The 13947-nt window shown below is 42.5% G+C and overlaps 1 protein-coding gene across 3 annotated transcripts in view; it reads left to right on the top strand.

The window, feature by feature from the left end:
- Positions 1 to 13947, top strand: part of LOC112299351 (protein argonaute-1) — a 38139-nt gene that overhangs the window by 12846 nt on the left and 11346 nt on the right. For 2 of the 3 annotated variants that reach the window (XM_024554569.3, XM_045190828.2), the window contains 5 exons: positions 502 to 649; positions 4133 to 4252; positions 4613 to 4744; positions 4859 to 4992; positions 8270 to 8454. In XM_024554569.3, the coding sequence (XP_024410337.1) occupies positions 502 to 649; positions 4133 to 4252; positions 4613 to 4744; positions 4859 to 4992; positions 8270 to 8454 (719 nt within the window). The remainder of the gene's footprint in view (positions 1 to 501; positions 650 to 4132; positions 4253 to 4612; positions 4745 to 4858; positions 4993 to 8269; positions 8455 to 13947) is intronic. The other variant, XM_024554570.3, reaches the window with a different exon arrangement.

The following is a 13947-nucleotide window of genomic DNA, read 5'->3' on the forward strand; positions in this document are numbered from 1 at the left end:
GAATTTGACATCCCTCTCCCAACCTTATGGTCTGTTGGTATTCAACCTACCATTTTTACTTTCTTGGTCTCTCCTTTCCTCTGTGGGCCTTTATCATAGATCAGGCATCTTCCCTTGACTCCTTTATCAGTTCTGTAAATGTTAGAATCTCTTTCACCTTATTTTGCCTCCTGAGAAAGAAAGCTCCTGGGCTAGACCTTGGGGAAGCCCTCACTGATTTCACCTACCTTCTTGACCTCAGCCTATACTGGGTTAGGAGTGTCTACTATGTGTCAGGCTTTATGCTCCACACTAGAAATACTGGTGAGTCAGGTACGGTCCTGACGGTTGTGGATCTTGCTTCTCTTTTGGAGCCCTGTATTGCCTGCTTTCCCAAGAGTGGCAGAACTCTAACGAGGCTGGGTAGGGATAAAGCCAAGTCTGGGTTTTCCTGTGGTTATAGGTCTAGAGAGTTGAGATTCAATCCTGGGCTATGATACCTCCTTCCTTTCCCCAAAACAGGTTTCCCTTGCAGTTGGAGAGTGGACAGACTGTGGAGTGCACAGTGGCACAGTATTTCAAGCAGAAATATAACCTTCAGCTCAAGTATCCCCACTTGCCCTGCCTGCAAGTTGGCCAGGAACAAAAGCATACCTACCTGCCCTTAGAGGTAAGGCTGCCAAGTAATGGTTGGGCTGGGGAACAAGCATTGTATCTGCACATTGACCATCGGAGGTGTGTTCTTCCATTTGTAATCTCTCATCTTCATTTTGAAGTTCGGAAAATTGACATTCTGAGAGGTATAAGGTCATTCTGTGAAATGTAGGCCTCATTCTTACCTGCTAAATTTTCTTCTTCTTTCCAATCCTGCTCTCACGTTTTTTCAGGGCTGCCAGGCACAGGTGAAGGCTGTACTTACTGTTTAGTACGTAATTAGTTTGTTCAGGACAGAGATTTCAGATACCCACATTTGTGCCCTCTTAATTTCTCTTTCTCTGTCCTCTGAAGCTGGGGGTCTTAAGTAACCTGTAGATAAAAATATACCTTGTTTTACAGAAAATGGAGGTGAATGTTTACCTATAATGTGAATCCTATTTTCCTAATGGTCAATGTGAAAGAGTTTTAGCCCCAAGATTTTTTATATTTTTATACTTCAACAGACGTTTCAAGTCCTGCAATTAGAGAAAGAATAGTAATACTTCTTAAGTTGTAGCATACAAATACAGAACTATTTGGTTAGTCATACACTAGCCAAAATGTCTAATGAGAAACTACTACTGTTGACCACTCCATCGTCTAGCCTATTGCTGTTGGAAGTGTGCTCAGGGCAGATTCTCAGGTTCCACCAGACCTACTGAATCAGAATGTCTTTAAGCAGAATCCGTAGAGGATTCGTAGGAACATGAAATTCGGAGAAGCGCTAGCCTGGACTGTCGTCTTTGTTCCAGCAGCGGGAGTCAAATAGGGCCACAGATCAAGTCTTCTGTGAGCTTCTGGGATTTCAGAAGTAACTAGAAGAAATTGGACTGAAGGGAGAAGAAATTCCAAAACCCAAGAACTTGGATTTAGTTAGTAGATGCTGATGCACAGAAAGTGGGATGAAGGCAGTATTTTCTCTGAGGGGTAACAGAAATCTTCAGGGAAGAGCTAAGTAGATAGGCTGTAGGTAATAGCTACCACCAGTTGAGACTTCTCAGCAAAGTAACATTACTTCTGTTTAAACAATAGTTTTCTAGGTGAATAATTTATATACGACTTATATTTTGATTTTTACTGTTGTTTATTTGACAAATATTTATTGAGCTCCTACTATGTGTCATATACTCTTTTAGGTGCCGGGAATATAGAGATTAACAAGACAAGGTCCCTGCTGTCATGGAGCTTACATTCTAGAAGGGGGAGATAGACAATAAATTGATAAATAAGATAGTTTCAGATGGTGGTAAGTGCTATAAGAATAATAAAACAGGTTAAGGGGATAGAAGTAAGGGTGGAGAGGGTTGGAGAGCCACTTTAGTTATTGTGGTCAAGGAAGGCCTCTTCTAGGAGACATTTGAGCTGAATCCCAAATTACGAGATAGAATCAACCTGGTAACAACCGAGGGAAGAGACCTCCAGGCACGAGTTAAATAGCAAGTACAAAAGCTCTAAAGCAGATCAAAGCTTGGATCTTTTGAGGGATAGACGGAGGCCATAGTGGCTGACTGGCATGTAGTCTATGAGAGGAAATGCAGTGGATGATTTGGGGGGAGAGGTTCAGGGTCAAGTGATGCAGGCTATTATAGCCTGGTGGGATTTTTTTTTTTTTTTTTAAGAATAGCTTTATCAAGATATAATGCATGTACCTTAAAATTCACTCTCTTTAAATGCACAGGTGAGTGGATTTTTAGTACTTTCACAGTTATGCAACCATCACCACTGATAGTAAAATGTTTTCATCACCCCCAGAAGAAAGTCCATACCCATTGTAAGTCACTTGCTATTCCTTCCCCTCCCCCTCTCTCCAGTCCCTAGTAATCTCACTACTCTATTTCTGTCTCTGCGGATTTGTCTATTCTGGACATTTCATATAAATTAAATTACATACTATGTGGCCTTTTGGACGGGCCTGTTTGACTTAGCATAATGTCTTCAAGGTTCATTGATGTTGTAGCATATGTCAGAATTTCCTTTCTTTTTAAGGCTAAATAAGTCGTCGTATATACATACTACATTTTGTTTATCCATTCATTCACTGACAGACGCTTGGGTTGCTTCTTCCTTTTAGCTATTGTGAATAATGCTGTTTTGAATGCTGTGTACAAATCATTGTTTCAGTCCCTGCTTTCACTTCTTTTGAGTAGATCCCAAGAAGTAGAATTACTGGATCATGTGGCAATTCTGTGTTTAAATTTTTGAGGAGTCACCATACCGTTTTCCATAGTGGCTGGACCATTTTACATGCCATCAGCAAGGGTCCAATTTTCCACATCCCTGCTTTAGTCTTTTGCTTAGTGTGGCTAAGATTCCGTAGCTGAAATCATCTCTAGAGAGTGCTACAAATTTAAGGTGACTTCAAGAGAGTAACCTCATACATTTTAATTCTGGATTTCTGCTAAGTGAATTTACTGATTTGTGTATTCCTTGGGATACAGAGTTTAATGGCAGGTGACCTTGTCCTGGTTTTCCCAACCCCTGTTCCTCATGAACTCTGCTGCAGATTAGAGTGAGAAGTGTGCTGTCATAGTGTTGGCCCTGTGCAAGCAAGTTCTATATTTCATTTCTTCTAAATCCTCACAACAACTTCACGAGACAGTGTTTTCTCCCCGTGACTTAAAGCAAAGAAGCAGTTAAGTGACCTAGACCTGCCCAAGGTAACATAACTAGATGTGGCAAAGCTGGGCTTTAAATGCAAGTCTTCTGTACCTTCTGGCTTTCTCTACTCTGAAAGGCTTTCTGTCCATGGCATCCTGAATATAGTATATTGGGGAATGGAATTCCTGTATATCACTAGAAAGTCTTTTCTGATCTCCACTGTATTCTTTGGGGCCCAAAATAGAGGGACCGAATGGCAGGATATTTCTCACACCAGCAGAAGACACTCAGTCAACTGAGACAGTGATTTCTATAGCGGTCATCTGTAGATGGGCTCAAGAGTTAATGGCCGTCCCTTATTCTTTTGGTGGGTTTCAGGATGGAGCAGCAGACTACCTGCCACCGTTTACCGACTACCTGCTGCTTACTCCTTTAGGAATCCAGTTTGTGTAGATTGAGTTTTTTAGTATTTAGAAGAGCTCTATGCTGAGACCTTTGGTAAATAATAAGTTATCCTGCAATTTATTGAGCATTTTCTGTGTTCCAGAATTGTACTCAGTCCTTTAAGTGCTTTATTTTACTTAGTCTCTGAACAACCCTGTTTGATTCTTACTGTTCTCCCCACTTAACATATGAGACCTGAGCCCAGATCTGGTGCTAGATCCCTAGCTCTCAATCACAAAGTGGCTATATTGTCTTTGGTATTGCACACGGGTATTTTCTAACTAACCTGTATGCCCAAGGGATTTTGCGGTCTTCTTCCCAGGGCTGACAGGCCAGGTCTCTTCCCTTACTCTGGGGCTGAGTATAGGGCGGACTGAACTCCAGCCAGAGCTACTTATCCTCCTTGTTTCCTCAGGTCTGTAACATCGTGGCCGGACAGCGCTGCATTAAGAAGCTGACTGACAACCAGACTTCGACCATGATAAAGGCTACAGCTAGATCTGCCCCAGACAGACAGGAGGAGATCAGCCGCCTGGTCAGTGGGGCTTTGGAGAAATGCGTGCTCTGTTGCTCAGTCACTGGGGCCCCTGGGAGCATAGATGCTTTTCTGCCTGGACAGGACCCTCAGGAGGGCTCAAGTCTAGATTTGTTGCTTGGGACTCTGTAGGACCACTTTTGCTTCTTGACCCTATAGCTACTTTGCTTCCTGTTTTTTTCCCTTTTATATTACTTCCCTATGTTATCCACTCCCACTACATCATCTTCCAGTTTCCCTCCTTTTTTAGGGCTATTTCTCACCACTCTCAGCTGCCCAGGGAATTCTACTTGGGACCCAGAGGGTGAGCAGTATTGCCAAGGGGCTGCTCTCCTGAGATCCCCTTTTATTGTCTTGCAGATGAAGAATGCCAGCTATAACCTAGACCCCTACATCCAGGAATTTGGGATCAAAGTGAAGGATGACATGACGGAGGTGACGGGACGAGTGCTGCCGGCTCCCATCTTGCAGTATGGCGGCCGGGTGAGCAGGGTCAGGGCCAGACAACATCTCTGGGGCATTTTGGGGGGAGGTTGGGATTTATAACCAGGGGCTTTTACTCCCTACCCACGAGGCTCACCTGGGCTCCCCGTTTGCCTACCCCAGAACCGGGCCATTGCCACACCCAATCAGGGTGTCTGGGACATGCGGGGGAAACAGTTCTACAATGGGATTGAGATCAAAGTCTGGGCCATCGCCTGCTTCGCACCCCAAAAACAGTGTCGAGAAGAAGTGCTCAAGTAAGGAGGGCTGGGTGTATGGAGGGAAGGGTGGGAAAAGGACCCTAGGTTGCCTACTTTCCCCTACTTCCGAGAGGCCACGATTAGATCTGCAGTGTGCTCTCGCTGATTTTTGGCTCTGCCCCTGGTGCTGTCTGGCTCAAACTTCTGCTGTTCCTCTCTGCCAGTCTGTGGTCGGAGTCTTGATAAGGAGCCCTCTCTGTTCAGAGATGATGATGTCAGGGCATGAATCTCCTAAGGGCGTCCTGAATTCTTTTATTGTTATAATTATTGACATGGTAATAGGTAATAGTAATGCCTAGCATTTATGCCAACACCGAGCCTAATTTTATGGTTTTTTATTTCATCTTCACAGTGAGTAGGTGGTGGTATTTCCATTTTCAGGAGACTGAGGCTCAAAGAGGTTAAGTAACTTGTACAAAGTTTGCATATGAAGAAGGTGTCAGGGTTTGGGATCAAATTGGATTTGAGGCTTCAAAGCTTACATTCCTAATTGGAAACAAAAAAGAGCAACTTATTCAGCTGGTCCTCTGAGCTGTCCTCTCCTTGCACAAAATTTGTTCAGCCAGGTCCAAATAACCTGAATCAGGTGAACGTGAGTTGTAAAGGCCTCTGAGCCACCTCCAGCTGTCGCTGAGGGGCTAGCGTAGATAGCAACGAAGAAAGTGATGCAGCCAAGTGGTTTAAAGGAACAGGGTAGGGGAGTAATGGTCTGGAGTGAGTGAATGAGTTAGGTGGAAGAAGTCACTGACTCTTTCCCTGCAGTCTTTTTTTTTTTTTTAATTTTATTTATTTTTAGAGAGGGGGAAGGGAGGGAGAAAGAGAGGAAGAGAAACATCAATGTGTGGTTGCCTCTCCTGCACCCCCTACCGGGGACCCAGCCCACAACCCAGGCATGTGCCCCGACCCTTTGGTTTGCAGGCTGGCACTCAATCCACTGAGCCACACCAGCCAGGGCCAGTCTCTCTTTTTTTTTTTTTTTTTAAAGAGAGCTCTATTGAGATATATTTCAAATACCAAAACATTCACTCTTTTAAAAGGTACAGTTTGGTAGTTCCTACAGTCTGTTGAAGTGGTAGTTTCTTACTTCTCTGGATCTGGGGTAGGGTCGGTTTCCTATGAGGCTGAGGAAGAGTTGGTGGAGCTGACCACTTTGGACATTTATAAGGATAATAGAGATGTGTGCCCTGGTGAGTTCAGCTGGCCTTGATGAATATGGGGACTCTGGTTTCCCTGCCTCCTCCTTCTCCCCTCTCCTCACAGGTAACCAGCTACTACTGTATTTTGCTGTACTTTGTTTTAAACGGGTTCCTCTTGTGCCCTTTCCTGGGTTCTTGGTATTTTAATCCCATCTAAGCCAGGCTTCTTCTAGCCTTGGCCTAGCATTGGAGGGCTGGTCCTTAGCAATATTAGAAATGCTCCCAAAGAGCTTTGTGTCCTTTATGCCTTTGTGTCCCCTTGTTGGTGGCTCTATTCTCTGTGTGCTTCTCTCTTATTCTCGTGTCTTCTTGTCTCATGGATGAGGCAATACTCTAGGGCCAACCCTCAGATGTTTATTTATTTATTTATTTTTGTTTTGTTAAAGAGGCCCCTTATATTTCAGATATATATATAATTTTTAGCATAGGATTTCAGGACCTTCCCCATTTTAAACTTCGCTTTAAGACTTTGTGGCCCCCAGCACTGGACGCAGTGTCCCAAATGATCTGGTAATAGAGAGAAAATTGGGACTACCAGTTTCCTTGAATTAGACATACACTAGTGGAATCTAGTCGCACATTGGTTTTCTTAGTGGCTACATTGCAGTTGTATATAGAGAAATGGAAAAAAAAATACTGGTAACAGTTTGTCAGAGACATAACTCTTTATTTACATGAAATAATTGTTAGGTTGTATTTATTTATTCTAAGATTTATTTTGAAAAATTAGAATAATATGGCAAACACCCATGTATCCATTATCCTAGTTATATCATTTATTTTATTTTTTTTAGGTAGATACAACATTATAAATAAATTTGACATTTCCTTTATATCCCCCATCCTGGTCCCATTTCTCCCTTCTGATGCAGCTAGTCTTATGAATTACTATATATAACCTTCCCATCCAATTTATATCTATATGTATATAAATGATATTAAATTTTACATAGCAGTGTCTTTCTTATGGTTTTTAATAAACATGTGGAAAATACTTTCTCACTACATCGTGTTTACAATCATATTGATATTTATATATTATATAATAACATTCTCTAAACAATTCACTTTTTTCTCTATTTGTACATTATTGCTTTTTTTTTGAGAGAGAGGGGAAGGAAGGGAGAAAGGAAGAGAAACATCAGTGTGCGGAACAAACATTAATTGGTTGCCTCTCACACGCCTCCAGATGGGGACCTGGCGTGCGACCCAAGCATGTGCCCTGCCTGGAAATTGAATTAACAACCTCTTGGTTTGCAGGCTGGAACTCAGTCCACTGAGCCGCACCAGCCAGGGCTCTTTTCTTTCTTTCTTTTTTTAAATCCTCACCTAAGGTTATGTTTACTGATTTGCAAAAAGAGAGAAACATTAATTGGTTGCCTCCCACATACGCCCTGACGTGGGATCGAACCCACAACCCAGGCATGTGCCCTCACTGGGGATCGCACCCGCAGCCTCCTGGTGTATGGGATGATGCTCCAACCATCTGAGCCGCCTGGCCAGGGCGTTACTGGTTTTAATCTAAATGCAGGATTCTCACAAATTCCCTACTGTTCATTGCAGTCGCTATACTTATGTAGCTTAATTTTTTAAACCTATTACATGTGTATCCTCTCTTCCAACTTTGTCTTCCTTTCCCAGGGTATGGCCCTAAAGCCAAAGGAAAGAGGCTTGTTGAATTACTCTTTCTTATTCTTAGCCTCAAAGAAACAGTAGGGGAGGAGGGAGCTCATTTTTACTGAACATCTCCTATGTTCCAATCACTTAATTTGAACAAAGAGGGCATCTGCCTATTGCTGTGCACTTGTAACAGCATGGGAATAGCTGCTTTGAGTGGGAGATGGTGAGGACCCTGAGAATTCCCTCAGGTCCCCCTGAGCTCTCTGCATGTGCCTTTAAACATTTGGCGAGCTCTGTCTTGTCCTCCTCAACTATGAATGTTTTTGGCACTGGTTGCGATCATGCCTCATTCATCTCTGTACCTGTCATAGTGCTAGGAACCTAAGATGGAGGCGTTTGATCAGAGGTATTTAAGTGGGACCTAACTGCCTCCTGTTATGACCATGCTTGTGCTGCAGGAACTTCACAGACCAGCTGCGGAAGATTTCCAAGGATGCGGGGATGCCCATCCAGGGCCAGCCTTGCTTCTGCAAATATGCGCAGGGGGCAGACAGCGTGGAGCCCATGTTCCGGCATCTCAAGAACACCTACTCAGGGCTGCAGCTCATTATCGTCATCCTGCCAGGGAAGACGCCAGTGTATGGTACAGTTCTCGTGGGACAGTGATAACAACGATAGAACTCTTCTCAGGGTAGTTTCCTGGAGGCTCCAAGGCAGAACTAAGTGTGGATTCTTGGATCTAGCCAGAGCTGAGCTGTTCCTTAATGTCAGTGCCCCTCTTAGAGGAGAAATGTCAGCCTGTATGAGCCATTGAGTATACTACCTGCTCAGACCCCCTTCCAGTAACATTTACTAGGGTCCTCTGTGTGCTGGCCTTTATGCCAGGCTAAGCTGGGCCAGGTACAGAGATGGGTTAGTCCACATTCTTGTTCTTAGGAGAGCGTTGTCCATCAGGACCCAGTGCAGCACACCCAAGGAAAATGTGTGGTGGTTCTTTTACTGCCTGGGAGTGACTTGGACTTTCTTGGAAGTTTTCTTTTAAGAATAGGAATGACTGTTCATTTTTGGCTCAATACTTTCACTCCATTTTCTTTTTCCACCTCTTCTGGAAAAGGTGTCCCTCTTCTTACACTGCTCAACCTGTGTGTGCTTTTGTTCCCATCCCCTGCTGCCACCATTGGGAGTTCTACCCTTTAACCCTGAAGCCCCTTCAGATTTCCCATCTTAGAGCACATTATACAATCTGCCGTCTCCTTTAGCTTTTGTGTTTCTGTTCTCTTGTTTTTCTTAATCAAACTCTTTGAATGAGTACATCCACTTTCTCGTCAGCCACTTATCCTTTGCCGCTTTCGCCTATTTTACTTTTGTCTCTGGAACCTCTGCACAGGGTCACCAGTAACCTTTCTCAGTTCTTTTCTTGATATTTTCTCCTGTCTCTCCTTATTTTTCTCATTAGCAGGAATGCCTGGCATTCTCCAGATTTCTGTACTCTCCTTCTCTTTTCCTTTACATTCTAGTGAAATTCTCATGCATTCAGTTGCTTCAGTCATCACCTGTTATTATATGTTGTAATGTATATAATGTTAATATCTGGATCCAACCCTTGGTCTCTGTAGCTCCCATCTATCTCTTTGACCTCTCTCCCTTTATCAAGAGTTTATTGATGACCTACTCTGTGTGAAACACTGCTAGATCCTGAATACACTGGTGACAAAAGCAGTGCAGTTTCCGCCCTTACGAAGTGTTTCAGTGGACCATCTCCTTAGGAGCTTGTCGTTCCTGTCTACCAGTAAGCCTCTTTCTTGACTTTTCTGTGTCTGGCATCACAATTGCTTCTGGGTACCTTCATCCAAACTTTGGGGGCAGTCTGTCTTCTCTTTGCCTCAGCTTGGGTGTTCTTTTTTATAGTTTTAAGATAGATTTCCTACTTTCCACCCATACTTCTCAACTTAGTTCTAATATTTCTTCTTAAGTCTTTCTTGATTTTGTTATTGGATGAGACATTTGTAGACAAAAAACCCTTAGTCCCCATTCACAAAATAAAAGGTTTTCAGAGCCCTGATCTTAGCTTAACCTTTTTGGCTTTATCTTGTACTCTTCCCATTGCCACACATACAGGAAAGCTCACATGCTGTGGAATTAGATAGAACTGGATTTTAATCCTGGTAATGCCAGTGTACTGATTTAGGCGAAGTGCCTAACCTTTCTGAGCCTCGTGAATTAACCGCATAAAAAGTAGCATCTAACACGATGCCTGGTGCAGAGTAGATACTCTAAATGCTTGTTCCTTGTTTGTGCTTTTTCCAGTTTCCAGTTTTGCTCACATCATTTGCCTTTGCCTAAAATATCTTAGTACTTTACTTCTTATCCTCCACATTGCCCGTAAAATTCTCTTTGTCCTACAAGTCTCAGTTTAAATGTACTTATTCCTTGAAGCCTTCTCTTGTCATTCCACCTGAAGGATGAAGTGGTCTCTCTGGATTCTTGTACAAATTTTATCAGGTTGCTGATCTATTACTATTATGCTTGATATTATTTTGAGCATGGAGTAGATCTGAATCTGCACTGAAACCTCCCTTCTGAATATGTACACCTAAGGTAGAGCCTTCTGTTGACATAATGCTCACAATTTATGGATGGAAGTTGGTTGAGCTCTGATCCATGTCCCTCTTGGGCCTTAAATTGATGGTCCTTGGATGGAAGATAAAGGCGCTTTTTAGAACTGCCTTGAGTAAATATCCATGTTTCTGGTTCTCGCCATTAAAGGGAGAATCTAATGTTTTGGCTTGCCTGGGGTGTATATAGTGCAGGATGCTTGGGGAAGGCAATGCTTACCCGGAGAACTTTCCCTTCCCTGGAGCCAGTAATGGTATACCTCTCTACAGTCCTAATACCTTTATTAGGACCTTGGGCTTCTTCCACTCACATGCTGTTCCTTGATGATACCATTTAGACAATGGGACCACCTGCCTAGGCATTAAACCAGCAGAGAAGAGCAGCAGTCACAGTCTTCTAAAGACCCTCGTCTTTTCTCTTGGGAGGCCAAGTGAATGGAATTCTCTGTGTGATTGTCTGAGTCTATTTACGTTGTGGTTGCCCTGAGAGTGTGGGACAGTGTGACATTGCCCGGTTTTGATCCGCCGTATCTTGTCCTTTCCTCAATGTTTACCTTCTTTCTCCCCACTAAATCAATACTATTGTCATTTTTTTAACGTAAACATTTTAAATTTACTTTTTTTAATCCTCACCCGAGGATATGTTTTTTATTGATTTTCTTTTTTATTTTTTAAAAAGATTACTACTTATTTTTAGAGTGAGGAAGGGAAGGAGAGAAATAAAATATTGGTTGCCTCTCGCATGCCCCCAGCTAGGGATCTGGTCCACAACCCAGACATGTGCCCTGACTGGGGATCAAACTGGTGATCTTTGTGTTCCCAGGCCGGTGCTCAAGCCACCAGGCCTCACCAGCCAGGGTTGTTTTTATTGATTTTAGATAGAGAGGGAGGGAGGAGAGAGAAAAACATCGATCAGTTGCCTCCTGTGTGTGCCCCAACTGGGGATCAAACCTGCAACCTTTTGGTGTACTGGATGATGCTCCTATCAGCTAAGCTCCCCAGCCAGGGCTTTAATGTAAACTTTATTGACATACAATATACATATGGAAATACTATGTATTCAGTTCAGTGAATCTGCACAAAGTCCATAGAAGTATAAACAGTACCCAGTTCTGTCTGGCCGCAGAACATCACCGCAACCCCAAACTCCCAGTCGCTACAATGCCCCCTCAGTGGTAGTCACTGTTATTCTGGCTTCAACACCATAGATCAGTTTTGCCTGTCTTTAGGCTTTATATGAATGGAATCACATGCTATGTACTTTATTTCTGTCTGGTTTCTTTCTTTCAACATTATGTTTGTGAGATTCATCCACGTTTGTTTGTGTACTTGTAGTTTGTTAGAATTTTCCATCATGTGAATATGTCACGATTTAATGTATTTATCCATTCTACTGTTAATGGACATATTTGGGGTGTTTCCAGTTTCTACTTTATAAATAATGCTTCAGAGAATGGGAATCGAACCGGTGACCTCCAGCTTTGCATGAGGATACCCAGCCAACGTAGCCACACTGGTCTGGGCTGTCTTTTCCATTTTAGCTGTTCTTGTGGGTGTTTGGTGGATAATGCATTGTGGTTTTAATTTTATTTCTCTGATGATTGGTAAGGTTGAGTATCTTTTTCTGTGTCTATTGGTTATTTCACTAGTGTGTTTTGTAAAGTGCCTGCTTAAGTCTTTTCCCTTTTATTATTGACTAAACTACCTTTTCCTTACTGATAAATATTCTTTTTAAAAAAATTTATTTAATTCTGATTAATTTTATTTAATTTTATTTATCTATTTACTTTTAGAGAGAGGGGAAGGGAGGGAGAAAGAGAGGGAGAGAAATATCAGTGTGTGGTTGCCTCTCATGCACCCTCCACCAGGGACCTGGCCCACAACCCAGGCATGTGCCCTGTCTAGGAATTGAACCAGTGACCCTTTGGTTCGCAGTCTGGCCATCAGTCCACTGAGCCACACCAGCCAGGGCTGATACATACTCTTTGTAATGTCTTTATTAAATATGTATTTATATTACACATGTTCTCTGCTCTGTGGCTTGCCTTTTTACTTTTTAAAGGTGTCTTTTGTTGAACAGAAATTTAAAATTTTAGTGTAGTCCAGTCTATCAATATTTTTCCGTTATGGCTATATTTTCTGTGTCCTATTTAAGAACTTCCCAGGTCATGAAGATACTAGTCTATGTTTTCTTTTAAATTTTTTTTAAGCCTTTCATGTTTAGAACTGATCTATCTCTGCCAGAAACTCTGTTGCTTTCTCTGTCTCCTGTCAGTGGTTCCTCCGCTGGCACAAAGCCTGGACTCTCAGCTCCCTGCCCACACCTAGAATCAGCAGACGTACCCAGGATATAAGCAGCTGCAGAAGATAGCTCACCTCTGTGAGATTCCCTTTGTGGCGTTTTAGCCCCTCCAGTTCTTATTGGTATCCCTCTGCTGCCTTCAAAAAGATGATTTCTGTACTTTATCTGACTTTTCTGAATGTTTTCTGTAGAAGCTCTGGTTTACCACTAACTATTCCCTCTCTCTTGAAAGTGGAAGGGATCCCTTTAGCTTTTTAAATATGCTAAAGTCTCTCCCATTGAAAATATACCTACCCCTTCCTTGGTCCTACATCTCCTTAATATTTCGCATCACCAACATAGTTGTTGCCTCTATATGTTAATTTTTAGATAACACTAAATCCAAAGGGCATTTCTGGTCCTCATTTTACCTGATTTCTTAGCAGCATTTGACTTTGTTGAACACTTCCTTCTGCTTGAAACACTCTCTTCCGTTGGCATTCATGATACAACTGTCTTAGTATTCCTCTTAGTTCTCTGGATTTTTCTCCTTTGCAGACTCATCTTCTTCCTGTTCTGCAAATATTGGGAGTTCCTGAAGATTGGGGTCTAAGCTGTCTTCTCTTTTGATTCTGTTCTCTTCCTCGGCAACCCCATCAAGGTCATGCCTTCACTCACCTGGGCCTAAGATTCTCACAGATTTGCATCTCTGTTTGACTGCTCTTCAGCTGCCACTATACCCAGGCTCCTAGTTGATGTCCTCACTGGGATGACCAAAAAGCACTTTCAACTCGAAATGTCTCAAAAAGAGCGTATGATCTATCTATTCTACTGCAAAAGCGAGAAACTCAGATGTTACCCATAAAAATTATTTTTTCTTACATATGTAATGTGAGTCGTTTAAATATGTCTTGAATCTATTTGTTTCTATCTCAACAACTGCTCGTTAATACGAGCTATCCTCATTTCTTCCCTAGGGCAGTCCCTTGGCTCTCCTTTGTAGTTACTTTGACTTTTTCATTTCTCAGACACATAATGCTGTCTCCTCGCACAGTGCGTTTTTGCATGCTATTCCCTCTGCCTGCATTGCTCTCTACCAAACTCCCCCTCTTTTCTAGGTCTTTTTTTACCTTTAGATTTCAATTCAGTCAGTACCTAGTTCTTTCCTGGCTAGGGTATTACCCCCTATTGAATGCTGTCATAGCACCCTGAAGTTTTCTGTAGTATTTTTCATGACTTT

This window comes from Desmodus rotundus, chromosome 3 (assembly GCF_022682495.2).
Source record: "Desmodus rotundus isolate HL8 chromosome 3, HLdesRot8A.1, whole genome shotgun sequence".
Taxonomy (NCBI): Eukaryota; Metazoa; Chordata; class Mammalia; order Chiroptera; family Phyllostomidae; genus Desmodus; species Desmodus rotundus.